Below are 15,966 nucleotides of genomic sequence, written 5' to 3'. Positions count from 1 at the left end.
TGAACGTTAAAGAACAGGAATTCAAATGGCTTGAATGCATAATCTATGAAGGAAATTCACAGTATGATATGAACTTGAGTAATGGCTTGAGAAAACTAGCCTAGAGAGCGGTGCTTGGTTCCTGGTGCTCCTGTTTACAGTCTGCTGATTTCCTTTGTTTCGGTTTTCCACCAGTGTCTTCTTCCCACCTTTATCATCTGAAGCATGAATAGCAAGTTTTAAATTGTGTGTGATCTCAGAGGATCTCAAATCTGCTTACTCTTTGATGAGCTCAGGGGCTGAGAATTATATGCCCAGCTGGTCAGGGAGAAAGTAGACATAATACCCTTTCCCCATCCTCTACAACTCTCTGTAAAAGTAATTTTACTTGATGAACTAGTTAGGACAGCAAGCCATTGAGAAATCACTCTCATCAAAATGAACCTCCCCCCTGCCACTAACACCCCTGCCACCCTTTTAAAAATAATTGGCTGTGTCAGGGCTAGTGTATTTCACTTTTCTCCTTCTGGCTGAGCAACTAAAATGTTTTCAAAGGGCTCTGTAGTTAGAATGTCTTTGCTCTGATAGAATAAATTTTTTCACTGTGTAATACAGAGTATGAATTCATGGTGTTAATGGGCATTATACTGAAAAAATAGGAATGATTTCAGCACAGTTCTTAATACCTTTTCTACTTCAGTAATCAAGTATTTATTAAATACCTACTTGACCTTTAGCACCATGAGGAGACACCCAAGTTGAGTTCTATGTTCTGCTCTCACTAACTGGGAGATAAGAAAACTAAGTGTAAATGAGTAGAGATCAGGATACAGCAGAAGTCCTAACTCAGAAGGGGGAACATATCCTCCTGTCCTTGCTTGCTGGATTTTGTGGTTACATTTAGGGAATGTCAAGAGATGCTTCCTCCTGTTGCCCTTCTTTAGTCATTTGCTTCCATCCTTTTGTGGTTTCCTGACCAATGCAAGCTTTATTACCCAAGACAAAGGCAGCGTTGCTGTTTATTCTGTCTTTTCTTTATGGTGTCTAATGCTCTTTGTGGAAAGGAATGGTGTATGACCTTCTTTTAACCCTGAACAAATTCTGATTTCTTTATCCAGCCCCTGCAATGCTCCTTCTGTTCATTGCCTTTCCACTCCTCACCTGTGACAAACCTCGCAAAGCAATCTGCCTTAACCTCCGTGACTTTCTTTTTCGGTCCTCCTCCGGGAGCTCTGTACCCCTTTGTGTCTGCAGCCACTTGAACGACAAACATCCCGACTGCCCGCCCCATGCCCCTGCACTTCCGTCAGCCCAGCTCGTGCCTCTGCTGGGACCTCTTTTCATTGCTCCTCGCCCCCACTTCCCCACCGCGTTGGTCTTGTTTTCTCAGTTCTCTCTAATGTTTCCAAGGACACAATGATGTTTTCGGGGTCACAACTCTTAGGAGCCAAAAGAGCCATTTTCTTTCCCATTCTTCTCTCTCTGTCCTGTTATTTTGTAACACTAAATGGAGTGTGAATGAAACACAGAAATCATGTCAAGGAAAGAAAAGCTCTGCTCTGAAGATTAAGGAAACAAAAAAAAACAAAAACATGGCACCACTTTCTCTAATCTCTGTACAGCTGATCAGTTCGCTTTGCTTTTCTCAGCTTCACATAGACCTTTGCCCTGTATCCATATCGTGTTTCCAAGTGTGAAAAAGTCTCATTATCTCTTTTAAATTTTTAGAAAAATGCCAAAAATGCATTCTTTTAATGAACAGAGGAAGTATTTCTCATCATCTTCTAATAGTTTTGGTTTTTTTAACCATTGTAAAATGTATGCATCCAAACAAAAGACCCATATTGAGCCACTCTATTCTTTTGAATTACATGCATAATATTTAGGTACGACTCCTTTTATTCTGTCCCTCCGAACTGTTTCCTAGGAGAAAAATCAGTGGGACCAAGGAAAGTATGGAAAGGAATCTTAACCAAAGTGTCTAAACCAAATCTTTTCACATTTTCCTTGACCTGTAATGACCTCATGGTATCCTCTTTTACAATGAAATCTAACGCTGAGCAGATTTTTTAAAATTCATGTTTAAAACTGGGTTGCAGTTACCAAATAAAAGAGTGTACCTGCACCCACAAGCTTCTACTCTGCAGAGCTACAGAATGTTTGTTACATCCAGTCTGTCAAGAAGTATTTGGATTCAAATTACTAGTCCTCTGCAAATGATGGAAACTTATCAAGTGATGTAAATGGTGCTGTGCCTCATTTGGCTCATAATTAGATTATGCTGACATTTTAATGTGCATGCACAGGACATCTTAATAAAGATGTATTCCTGGGAGGAAACATACTGTGATTTTAAATAAACATAGACAACCATAGGATACTAGAGCCACAGGAAACAGAACATGGCAGGTACATGCTTATGTAAGGAAAAGCTAGAAACACCTCGGGTCCTCATAAGATCTTATGATGACATGGGACTTGAGAGAGAGAAGATTCTTCCATCTGGCAGGCCAGGCAATGCCTCTGATTGCAGAGCGTCAGGCAGAGTGCCCAGAGGTGGCAGCCCCAGGCTCCACATCAATCCACAAGACTGTATGAAGCACAGTGTGTGTCTGGAACTCGGCTGGGCACGCCATGAGAGGAAAATCACAAGACATGATCTCCACTCACATGAGGCTTATGGTGAAAGTGGGGACACAAACAGAGAAGCAATTCCTGAATGACATTTTATTATGTAAGCGAATCATTATCAGTATTTCAACATGCAAAATGTTGCAATTGGTACAGATAATAGTTTAAATATAACTAGACAATTAGACCCATCATTTGTGTGTGTGTGTGTGTTGCAATTTTTTTTTAACTTTACAATATTGTATTGGTTTTGCCATACATCAACATGCATCTGCCACAGGTGCATACGTGTTCCCCATCCTGAACCCTTCTCCCTCCTCCGTCCCTGTACCATCCCTCTGGGTCGTTCCATGTTCAGAATTGATATTTAATCAGAAGAATGTCTTGCATTAAACATCTTTTAACTATCAAAATCTTGTTAGTTCTTACTGGCAAGCTCTACGCAAAAAGAAAAATTTTCCTGATTAACTTCATTCCACATAAGCTTATAAACATACTAGAAGAACCATGCCTAAAAAGTTCCAAAAGAAATTTTGACCAGTGGGGTTTCTGGGTTTTCATGTTAGTTTTTCAAGTGCTGACACCCTATATTATTACTGGAAATTCCCAGAAAACAGCAAAAATCTACCCACCCTCATCCCTATCTAAGTCTTTTACATAAATCTCACTTTCCTTTGTGTGACAGTCTCTGTTGATAATTGATTTCTTGCTGTTTCCATTACTTGGATTTTTTAAAATTGAAAGCAGAGGAAAATACCCACCATTGTGTAATGAGATAAGCCATGCTATTTTTAAGTTTTCCCTTCTCTGTCTTTTTTCCATAAATTTCATGAAAGAGGGATTTTAATTTTCTTTGCAGTCACAAGATGAAAGGCTTGAACTGTGTCGGTTTGTATGTGAACATTCTAAATGTTGGGCTCCGTATACCATTTCTGACTTTGAGGGGAAAAGACTATTTCTGAAGGTCCTTCCTGCCTTCTGCCCTCCCATCTCCTCCTGCCACTTGTTCTCTATATGTGTTTACATCATGTTTCAACCACATATTTCTAATATAATAGGAGACAGTTTATAATGTCCTACTTACCCCAAGACTATCCAGGGTGACTGTGCATGCCATTTGCCTGGGAGAGCCCTGCTCTGTGTTGTCCTGGTATAATTAATAGCTCCCTTTAACACTGCAGATTGTCCTCATTGAATGATAAATTATATGACTTTCCTTTACTACACAATCTGTTAAAGAGATAGACCTCATTACTGTCCAAGAAAAGCATATATCTAAATATACAGGCTGTGAATACAAATTTTAAAGCCTAATCAGATAAATAATTTCTTTTAAACTGATTTATTTGGCTCCCTGAATACATCTTTTATCCCCAATTTGAGGTAAAGATGTATGCAGTGACTTGTCTTGGTAGCCCAACACCCAGAGAACTCCTTCCATACCCAGAAAACTATGCAAATGTACAAGTGCAGAGCATGGCAAACTAAGCAGAAAAAGTAGGTGGTGAGGCTTCACTAATCTAAGTGAAGAGAACTTCTCATGCTTATCACAGAGAATAAATCAGATTCATCGTCACAATAATCACAGGACCAAAAAAGAGTTAACTTTGTCTGTCTTTCTGCTCCTAAGACAGATTGTACTCACATAACTGCAGAAGAATGGCCATACTGGCTCCTCTTCTTAATGCAAGGGAATACAAAGTGCTTCCCAAAGAAATGAGTGTGGCTCATTTTGGAATCTTACAAAATAAGATTATGATCATGCCAAGGAACTTGATAATTTAGGAATGAGGGCCATGTCCTGCTGCTTCATTTTTCTCTAATTCAGACTTATTTTAGAGTTTGTCCCCTCAGCTCATGGGGCCATTTCCTGAACACACTCCACACTGCAATCTCAGAAGCTGGAGCAGGCAAGCCAGTGAAAACAAAGAGAGAGAAGAAAACCCCTTGTTCCCTGAAACTCTTCCCTCATGATTGTGTCCCTTAGTAGGAACCCAAGGTGAATTATGACTGAAGTTGTTCAAACTTTTTTCTCTTCACATTGAACCTTGGTTATTATAAATAAACAATTTATGAGGTACAACATGACCATACTCTTTTGCAGTAAGACATCACTCAAACGTAGGATTGTAAAAGAGTGAGGGACCCATGTAGTATAATGTGCCTTCTGGTAGGACCTCCTTAGAACAGAAATTCCTCTGGAATTTCTTCAAAATGAGCTCACACAATCAATTTTTCTTTCGAGAAATGAGGAAGCATTAATCCGTAATAAGCAATGAGTTTTGTGCTGAAGGTAGCAATCAAGAGCAACCACAGGCCAGTTAAATAGCATAATGAAGGAAGGCTACAAGACTGTTTTTAGTACTCTATTTGAAATGAAATTATAATTCATAGCTGATCAAAAATGGACCATTGTGTTTTTCACATCTATGGCTTTTATCCTGCACTTTTGTTGTTCATTGTGGAGTTCTTTTGGGATTATAAAGCACATGTAATTCATAACATCTTAAATGGGTGGTTGTATTTCTAAACCATCTTCTTTTTTTCTGCTGCTCTTTCCTTGTTAGTAGTGAGCAGGGGTTGTAGTTAGCACTGTCTCCCATCCTAATGGCAGAGCCATTTGGAAAGCTGGGGTAGTGTAAAAATATTATTCACTGCAGCACATCACTTGAGACCCTAAATGGAAACCAATAGTGTGAAGTGTGAACCACAGCACACAAGGTAGATGCACAAGATGTACTGAGCTCAGAGCCAGAGCGCCACAGCCCACGCAAGGGCTTCTGCTGAGCCTTCTTGTCTCCAGTCTCCTTTGCCCTTGTGACTAAATATTCAGTACAGTCAAACTGGAAACACCAATAGTTTAGGGAAGGTTTAGATAAAGTGATGGCTTCCATAGCAGCAGGCAGCTATTCAGTAATCATAAACAGCTACCTTGGTTTGTAGAACATCCACATGTCTGAACACAGCTAAATCAAGCCCTGGCCACGTGTGCTTGGACATTGCTGATGTCCAGTGGCCTGTGGGCAGTCCAGTACTACCCACAAGTGTTCTCTGGAACACTATCTTATCTTAGTGAAAAATCAAAATAAGATAACATGTAAATGTTTAGACACTTTTACCAGTGACTTTAACATTAGAATCATAAAAAGACCAGAAAAATTTAATAACATCATCATTTAAAATATCCTCTGTTGGGACTTTCTTGGCAATGCAGTGGTTAGCACTCTATGCTTCCAATGCAGGGCATGCAGGTTCAATCCCTGGTCAGGGAACTATGATCTCATATGTCATACAGCACAGTCAGAAATAAAAGAAAAGAAAAAAAGAAAAAAAAAAAAAAAAAAAAACACTCCATGGGGGAAATGAGCATTAAAAAAAGTCCGCAACTGTACAATGAAGGTTAATTTCCTGTACCTTGTTCAGAAAAATCATTATTGCTATCTTTAATTTGTTATGGTTTAATCTGTGAAAAAAAAATTGTGTTTCAGCTGGAGTTTCTGATATATCACATTGTGCATCACTTTGCAGTTAGAGTATGTTGGTAAAGGAGTCAGTAAATCCAGTTAAGTGTGCTTGCTGTTTTTCATATGTAAATTTTATTTGGGAAATCTAATTTCAAAAATAATATTTTTCAGTAACTTTGTAAATAACTATGGTATTATATTTCTAACAGGTTCCTTTTAATAGAGAAAGAAATAGCTAAGTAATAATGATAGTGAAATAAAAGTTAGGTTGGAGACATGTTTTTCCCCTGTATTTTAGAAATTAGATTCAATCTGATAGCTTATAAATTCACTTAATTCACTGGTTTAAAACTTAATGCTCTGGGACTCAGACGGGATAAAAGGGGATGGAAATTCGAGAAGTAAATTCTAAAATCAGTCCTTGATTGAACGTTAGTTTGTCAGAGCATTTTGGTGGTAGCACAAGTTGACAATGTAACCCAAAGTACTTTCATGATTAAAAATGAGACCATCAGGGCTGCAGTAAACTGAGTATAATTGCTGGATGGCAAGTAGGTCCTAGTGAGATTAGGATAGTATAAAGATTATGATGTCACTTTTACAACTAATGGAGGTATTTAGAAGGGCACAGTCTTCCATCCCTGTTATAGCTCCATCTTTATGATTAAGGAATATTTCTCAATTCATAATCCTAAGCAGTTACACTAAACAGGGAGATTAAAAAAAAAAAAAAACAGTTTTGCTGGAGAGCTTATTTCCTGTGAAAATGCAGACACCAAGTGAGACTAGCTGTGCAGGGTACCCTGGGGAAGCCTGTCATCGCCCTCAAGAGGCTTCTATTTCATTTTCAGTGTTGAATAGTGAAGCAAACAAAGCTCAGTAAGAAAGCAATCAGAACTTGGTCTTCTAATTTTTTAAGTTTAATGATAAAATACCCATTTTTCCATAGTATTTCATATGCACATTATAGAATATATACAGTATTTTACACTCATGTCCATAAACTTTTATGTTATATGTAACATGTTATAGTATCATAGTTCGAAGGATCCCTATTGCTAAAATAAACCAATTTTATTCAACTAGTTATATATAACTTACTATCCAAATAATTATAAGGATCAAAATATTTGGACTGGTGTACATAAATCAGCATATTATTGATTGAAGTTTTCACTTTCCATTTTGATATTTGATGACACAATATCATGTGTGATTTCGAAGATATGTGCATATTTTGGGTTCTGGATTGACTTTACTTTCAAATCAGCACTCTTATCATCAAAATCAAAGCTTAATCTTTGGAAATGGTGATTTTCTTTTTCCATTCTAATCTAAAAGAATTCAGGTATTTTCCTGCGTGTGAAAGAGATACATTTATAGACATATTCATATACGTAAAACAGGGTAAATCTGTCCATTAACTCCATGGATTTTAGAGAAAAAATCATGAAACACAAGAAAATGATTGAGGGTGAGTTCTAATTGCAACCAAAAAAAAAAAAGATGAATTTTTAAATGCCATAAATGAATTTCAATTTTAATTCCCCATTTTCCCATCCAGAACAAGTGCCACCAAGGACCAGTTTTCGAATGGATTCTTCTGGCAAGTATTCTTCAGTACTCACAGTCCTGTGAATGAAACGTCTTCCATTTTGTGTAACAAATCATTCTTCTGAGTAGTATCAGTTTTTTAGTATATAATCGCCATGCTAATTTCACTCACCCACATAAGCGTATATTTAAGGTAGAGGGCAATTCTCACCAAATTTGACCTATATGGCAGCCAAGGAAAGAAACAAAAGTCAAAGGAAAACAATCATTTATTCATTAAGTTCTTTCATAAAATGCTTTAGTAAAAGACTAGATTAAAACACCAAGTACCAAAAGAAGCTATTAGATTGACTAAATCATGCTATCCAGTTGAGAAGCTTCTAGACACTTGTGGCTACTAGGTGCTTGAAATGTGGCCTCTCTGAGTTTGGATGTCCTGTGAGAAGTGTGTAAGATCCACACTGAATTTCAAAAACTTAGTACCAAAAAAAAGAAAAATATGATATCTCACTAATTATTGTGTTAGTGCTTAAATAGTATTTTGGATATGTTAGGTTAAGCATATTATTAAAATTGTATCTGTTTCTTTTTGCTTTCTAAAATATGGCTATTAGAATTAAATTACCTATGTGGCTTGCATTTTGTTTACATTGAACAGCACTGGACTAGATAATTGAAATAAGCTAGAGTATCTGAAAAGATTTGCGGTTTAGACATTTCCATAGAACTTACTAGAAATTACTTTACTTAAAAATTACTATAAACTTGCTAATGTAGAATGAAATTATTCTCACATCAGTTAAATACTGATAACCATTTATTTTTTTTAAACCATGCCACTTATAAAGTGCTACATTTTAATAGTATTTTAAGTTAGAATAGAATAGTTTGAAGCTTAAGAGCTTTTAGTAATAATTAAATTACTTAAATGTTTTTGACCTAATTATTCTGAAAAAATATTTATTAATTTGATTTAGGCTGAAATATTTAATTTTATGGAAATAAAGGAAGAAAAGGAAGATTTAGATCTTCCTACTCTTAAGAAGTACTTTGAACAGCTATTTAGATTGAAACCACTAGATTGAAAGCCAGAATACTGAAACAATTGTAGAAAAGAATGTTTCATAATAATAGTACTATTTCAGGTCTGTGGGCTCACAACACACATCTCTAGAGTGTTTCCATGATGACAGCTCATTATCCATCTCAGCATGTTCTAACACCCCTTGGAGGATATATGTGCTTGAGATCATTTCATTCTATAAGTTTCCATGTCATTTTTTTGGATTTGTAGAAAATATGGAAGATATTGCTCAGCATTTTGTCATCAGAAAATGTATAAAGTATTTGGTTTAGCTTTGTCTGAAATTTTTTAAAACATAATTATATATATTATAAATTAAACATAATTTATATGTATAATAATATATATTTTATACCAACTATAACATCTTTGTAGTTTTTAAGAGTATCTTAGAACCAGAGGGAAAATGAGACCTAGTAATTACAGGTGCAAAATGAAGGCAAGATTTAATTTGAGATTCTGAATCTTAGCTTATGGCACAACAAGCACATTTTCTGCATTTCTCAGCTTCTGAATGTACTATATTTAAAGCCAAAAGAAGAAAGAGAAGAACTATGTTTATGTAATAACTTAGATAACCTTGATATATGAGCAAAATGGTTCCAAAATATATATTACTTGAAAGAGGAAAGTTTTAATATAGTTTGAGTGTATTATACTACCATACAATCCAGATTTTCAGGTTAAGAACCAATTCAAATATTTTGTTAAGTGTCCACACAAGTTAGGAAACTATTCTGAAAAATTATGACTCCATCCAGAATAAATAGATCTTCTATACTACTTCTCATATTTATAAAATGTTCTTTATCAAGCTATTTGTCATGATTTTGACTTGGATCTGTTTATTATAATTGTAAGGTATTTTGCTAAATTTAACTGCATAAGATGCTTAGGCAAAATTAATGGTAGGAAGTCCTAATGTAATTAGGAAGCTAAGTGAAATCTCAATAGTAGAATAGTGTTGTGGTTTATCAGGTTCACTAGATCGGAAACAATTAAATTTAAGACACATTTATTTAGCAACTCGTGCAAGCTATTCATAATGGAATATTATAAACAAAGATAATTATGCCATCACCAGGGTAGAATGTTAAGAAGAAACAATGAATCCACAGTCAGGGCCTTTGAGTGGACAGCTCCACCTAAAAACAAGAAAACCAGGATATGGAGTACCACAGAAATCAAGACTAGAAATTGCTTCTGGAAGGAGATCTTTTCTTGTTTAGAAACAAAAGAAATCAAGGATCATAAAGGGTGTGTCCACAGTATTAAGTGAGACATAGAAATCAAGCAGAATGAGCAAAGAAAAAATGGCCATTGGATTTGGTCATTAGGATGTCATCAGTGACCTTAGAGCAGTTCAGTAATGCCAAGAGCACAAAAACCAGACTGGCAGGAGTAAGTCAGAGAGGAAAGAGGGAAGGCTTGCGTCCAAGAGAGAAAAGGATGGGGAGAGCAGGGGAGTATTTAGAATGGGAAAATCTGACTTAATTTGAAAACTCTGGTTATTTGAAGAGACCCATATGCAGAGTGGGAGATGGCTTCTACTATGGCTAAACCGTGTCTGGCCATGTTCATATCACCAAAGGTTATAAAGAGAAAAAAGTGGAGAGAAGTGATTCTTTTAAGGCAGATATGTATTAGTTATTGATCTGGTAATGTTAGATTTGAGCAATAAAAGTTATTTAATTCCTTTTTAACTTATTCTGTATCTGGAGTTCTTTGGAAACCACCTTTGTTCCTTCCTAGTACTGTTTTTCCTAGATTTCTTTATGAGGAAAAGCAAAAAATAAATAAATAACATTTTTTCCAGTAGAAAAAATATTTAATGAATTCTTTTTTTGTGCCAGACTGTGGTAATAAGCCCATGGTGCTTATGTTTAATTAAAACATGAAAGGGGATTCAAGTACCAGAATTTAATTGACATGTTTACAGCAGCATCCCATGTGCCAAATTAATCCATAAAAATGCCATTCTTTGCATTTTTGAAGCTTGAATACATTCACAAAATTAATCAGTTGTGTTCAGTCACCTATCCTTTTCCCTGAAATTGTGCATAAAACCACCTTTCAGAAGCTAGACCAAGGGTACATAGAGCATATGAAGTCTTCCTGGAGTCTTAATGCAAAATAAGAATCAGCTTTTGAAATGATGCTTTTCTTTATTATGACAGAGGTTGCCCTGCTACCTGGATATAGTTTTTTCAATATTAGTGAGATCCCAGGATTTATGAGTAGTTGTAAATTCCATCCCCATAGCTTGTCCCAGAGGTCATGCAAAGTCCCACCTGAGACAAGGATCTTCAAATGTTTTATTTCATAAAGCCTGAGGATCCCAAGACCCACCTCTAAAGAACCAGCAACACTGGCCATGGCTAGCCATTGAACACCAGCATCCAAAAAGGTTTCTGAGTCTTTTAGTCCATTTCTTCACAACCACTGCCTCACCTTGAGTTGCACCACGCCATGCCTGAGAGCACCTCTGATGGTTTTTCAAACAGAAAAAAGAAGAGGAAAAAGAAGGGGAAAAAAGAGCATAAATACAGGAAAAATAAGGCAGAAAAGAAAGAAAAAAAGAATGTTGGTGGGGGCATGACTGAGTGACGTTGAGCGACTCAGGTCCCACTGAGTGTTCACCAACCGCCTCATCTAACAACCTACTGGGTACGTGGTCTGTAAACCAACTGGAGAGAGAAGTGAGGATTGTGAAACAGTGGGATGGAGACTGGCCCTTGAACTTCTTTGCTTTAAGTCCTTACACTGATAGGGGAAGAGATAAAGCATATTACAGTTGTTTTAAACATGTCATCCCACCAGAAGAGCAACTGAAGAAAAGTAGCAGAAACATCATAATCTTTCAAGAGAGCTAACAAAGTGGGGAGAAAGAGAAACATTTCAAGCTTTGTGCATGTAATTTTAGTTACTTTCTAAAGCCAGGCTCAAATGGTATGGGGAAGGAAGGAGAAAACAAAGAAAAATTGTCTTTCTGAAAACTCTTATTTTCCTTACACACACACACACACACACACACACACAATACTACTGCCTTAAGGCACAATCTATCATTTAAACTTTTGTATCCAGTTGACTATTTCTCTTAAGTTTCCATGCCCTGCAGCCTCTGAGTCTGTGTTCCAAAATTAACAAAAAAGTTAAAAATAAATCACATCTGTGGCAGACTACTCTAATGGGTCTCTCTTTGCCTCTCTCTATGCGTACATGTACCATGAAACTAGCCATCTCGGCCTGGAAGAGTGGAAGGTGAAGATGACATGGTTGGCATGTTTTGCCCCATGTTTGAAATCAGAGCAGTCAAAGCAATAGTCGAGAGATCGCAATGTCACCAAAGTGCACACAAAGAACAGGGGAAAGACAGTATGTGCTCTGCTTACCTCTTCAGAGTTAAATAAAACTAGCAAACATCTGTATTTTTCTCCTAATTAAAAAACAGTCCTGAATCATTCATTAAGGAAAAGCTTTCCAGTTCTCCCAGGAATCACAGAATTCTCTGACACAAGACAACTCCCTTGTACGTTGGCACATCTCAAAATTCCATTACTGGGACTGTTACAGTTTCAGCATCTCCTTGGGGGGAAGTTTCACTTAGCAAATAAAACGGATCACACAGTAAACTCATTTTAGAGCTCCTCATGCAATATGGATTGGTGCTAAAGCCACTGGAGGAACAATTTCTCACCATACTCAGCAGCGATGCAAAAATGAGAATATCTACAATTAGATGACAGGTTCTGGTTAAACATATGCTAGCTCTGTCATTTTAAGTGACAGAAGTATATCATGCTCTCTTTGTAATTTATATATATATATGTATGTATGGTCTAGAGTCCACTAAGCCTAAAGTAACCTAGAGGAGAGATTGATGTGAGCAGTCATACCATAACCACATTTTAGAGGTGTGAACAGTGATTGGGCATTGTCTGTCGTCTGCCTTTGTCTTTCTGCCTCCCTTGGGAGGAATATAGATCCCTGCTATGGTTTTGTAGGGCTGCTCTACCTGCTCCAGAGTCCTGAAGTTTTAGCACACTCCCCAATATGCGATTTCATATATGATGTTCTAGACCTCAGGATAAACTGAGCTCAAAAGTCAACTGAGACTCGTAGAGTATAGGGCAAAGGTTTCATTTTCCTTTTACCACATGAGTCTAATTAACTGTTTAATAGGAACTGAATTCTGCTAAGTTGTCTTATCTTTAAAATATGAATGATTATACAGTTCATAAAGGATGACTAATGGATGTGGAAATGCAGTTGGTTCTTATTCTTGAGCTTTATATTCATCGTTGACTGAGAAAGCCTTTGGTTCTACGTGCATCTGGCCATAGAAGGACATGAAAGTCATGGTCTTGGATGATACATACACATGTACATAGGTGCCTGATTCAACTTTTTTTTTCCCCTTGAGAGCACTAGACACATGCGTATGCCTAAATTTCAGAAGTGAGTGACTTGCCTTCCTCGTGTGGTGGGAGGGCACAAAGGCGAGCCCCATCTCATTGTACTTTGTTTCCTGTCCCACTTCAGCAGCTTCACTTACTATGGACTCTAGAAAAGATTTGCCAGGCCATCACCAGCTATGACTATCACCGTATGTCCAGATGACTAAGACATAGCTTCCTGTCCCATGAGGAGTCTCATCTGAAGTCCCATCCCAATTTCCAAAACCATCCTGATTAAATAATAAGAATTTAACATTTAACTGAATAATTGCTTCTGTCAGTTTTAATACCTCCTTTAAACCGTTAAGGCCCAGAGATCACAAATACTTCTTAAGCAAAGGATGGCATTAATAAGTATTCCCCAAAGTTGCTGATTTTTGATTAACATCCTAACAGTGTGCACTCTAAAGTGTGCACAACCCAGTCGTGATTGAGACATTTGCCCCTGAAGAAGATTCAAAGGGCCAGGGAGAAGCTTAAATCCTATTTAAATCATATGCTCCTTTAAAAGTCAAAAGATTTCTTATGGTTTTAGCTTATTTATTCTAGAATTGAAAATGACATTCAGAGGAATTTCTCAGCTTTTTTTTAAGTACATTTCCGTTCTTTCGGCTAACTACAGAAAAGTATCCCTCATCAGCTTTATTTTGTTTTTTTTTTCTTTTTTTTTTTTCATCAGCTTTATTTTGAATGTGTTTATGAAGTCAGCAGTCAATCTACTAGTGGCTTCCACATTTTAAATTGTTTGAGGGATAAGAGTTCACTTAGACTCTCATAAATTTCTAGTAATAAGTTATGAGAAACCTAAAGGAGCTTTTCAGAAAATTAAAACTTCACTCAAACCTCAGTAGAGAACAGTTTCAATTTTATGTTTTCTAACTTTAACAATTTTAAAAGAGACAACTTCTATTAAGTGTAAGTTTATATCCCCCAGCATGCACATGCTCACGCGTGCACACACACACACACTAAATGGGACACATCAAATCATAAACAGCTATTAGTAAATTACTAGACGGCACCCCACTCCAGTATGCTTGCCTGGAAAATCCCATGGTTGGAGGAGCCTGGTAGGCTGCAGTCCATGGGGTTGCGAAGAGTCAGACACGACTGAGTGACTTCACTTTCACTTTTTACTTTCATGCATTGGAGAAGGAAATGGCAACCCACTCCAGTGTTCTTGCCTGGAGAATCCCAGGGACGGGGAGCCTGGTGGGCTACAGTCTATGGGGTCGCACAGAGTCAGACATGACTGAAGCGACTTAGCAGCAGTAGCAGCAGCAGACTATCCTTTACCAGGTAGTTCCAGGGTGTCGCCATCTGTTCTCTCATGCTTCTAAAACAATCATCCTGATCAGAGTAACATCCCCAAAGTGGCAGCCAGTCTTCAAGGGCAATCTCAATGATTTCAGGAGAATAAAGAATTATAGACGCATTGATTTTTTTTTTCCCACTCAGAAAATGTGTGTACTCTTTCTGCCTATGGCAATACACTAGTAATGTCCTTGGCTGGTCACTGTTAATCCAGACTACCTAATTTTGGAATGCGTACTTTTTTGTCACTGTATATATATATATATATATTTTATTATTATTATTATTATTATTATTATTATTATTATTTCTGTGCTCGTCACTACTCTTAACAGCACTCTCATTAATCGCATCCACGAAATTAATTTATCATTGGTGTGTCTAGTTCCTCAGGGGTTGGGGAAGAGGCAGGATTCATTACTCAATGGGATCTCCTTTATGCCAGGTCCAGATTATAAGGAGCTGGATGTTCACCTTCGCAGGATGGAGTCTGGATTTGGCTTCAGAATCCTCGGGGGAGATGAGCCTGGACAGCCTGTGAGTTGAATTATCTTTATTTCTACACTTTGGGTTATATTGTATATGTTTGGCTGAGATGAAATATCATTCAGTGTGATAGGAAAAAGAAAGTCATTTAGGACTCACATAAAAATTTCTGAGGTTTGTGTTTCTTGCTATTTAAGTTTCCAAAACTTGCCAGTGTTTCCATGCCAGTATATCATCATACATCAATGCACATTTCATTCAGAGAGAGACATTACTCTTTCTTAGAATGGATTGGATTCCTCTTGAATATTTCAGTTATTTAATTGTATTGGATCCCCAGTCTATTTGGGCAGCAGCTCACAGATAAACATGCAATATGACAGAAGATGTATGTGCGGAGATGACTCAGAACCACAGAACTGTGTATGTTTTCGATCGCAACTACAGGGGAGAGAAAACATGGCGATCAACATAAGTAAAATCAAGTTCAACACTGCAGTCTCACCAGATTTGAATTAGGTGATTACAGTGAGAGGATGTTCATGAACTCAGCTTCAGTTGGCACAATATTGGGGATATGGAAAGGGCTCTGAAGAAATTCTGTATAAATACATCTGAGTGAAAACATAAAATAACAGTGCTCATTAATATACAGAAAAAAACCCAACAAAGCTAGACTTCTGACAATGTATTGAAATAACAGCAATAAAACACTTATTGTGTTTTATGATACAAAAGATGTACCTTAAATGCTGCTGCTAAGTTGCTTCAGTCGTGTCCTACTCTTTGCAACCACATAGACGGCAGCCCACCAGGCTTCCCCATCCCTGGGATTCTCCAGGCAAGAACACTGGAGTGGGTTGCCATTTCCTTCTCCAGTGCATGAAAGTGGAAAGTGAAAGTGAAGTCGCTCAGTTGTGTCCAACTCCTAGCGACCCCATGGACTGCAGCCCACCAGGCTCCTCCATCCATGGGATTTTCCAGGCAAGAGTAC

The 15,966-nt window shown here is 37.3% G+C and overlaps 1 protein-coding gene across 12 annotated transcripts in view; it reads left to right on the top strand.

Annotated features, from left to right (window-relative positions):
- MAGI2 (membrane associated guanylate kinase, WW and PDZ domain containing 2) overlaps positions 1-15,966 on the top strand; it is a 1,464,809-nt gene that overhangs the window by 1,262,978 nt on the left and 185,865 nt on the right. For 9 of the 12 annotated variants that reach the window (XM_027539773.1, XM_027539768.1, XM_027539769.1 and 6 more), the window contains 2 exons: positions 7,639-7,680; positions 14,932-15,023. In XM_027539773.1, coding sequence (XP_027395574.1) covers positions 7,639-7,680; positions 14,932-15,023 — 134 coding nt within the window. The remainder of the gene's footprint in view (positions 1-7,638; positions 7,681-14,931; positions 15,024-15,966) is intronic. The other 3 variants (XM_027539771.1, XM_027539770.1, XM_027539775.1) reach the window with 1 other exon arrangement.

The sequence above is a fragment of the Bos indicus x Bos taurus genome, chromosome 4 (assembly GCF_003369695.1).
Source record: "Bos indicus x Bos taurus breed Angus x Brahman F1 hybrid chromosome 4, Bos_hybrid_MaternalHap_v2.0, whole genome shotgun sequence".
Classification (NCBI taxonomy): domain Eukaryota; kingdom Metazoa; phylum Chordata; class Mammalia; order Artiodactyla; family Bovidae; genus Bos; species Bos indicus x Bos taurus.
This window is presented reverse-complemented; position numbering and strand designations above follow the sequence as displayed.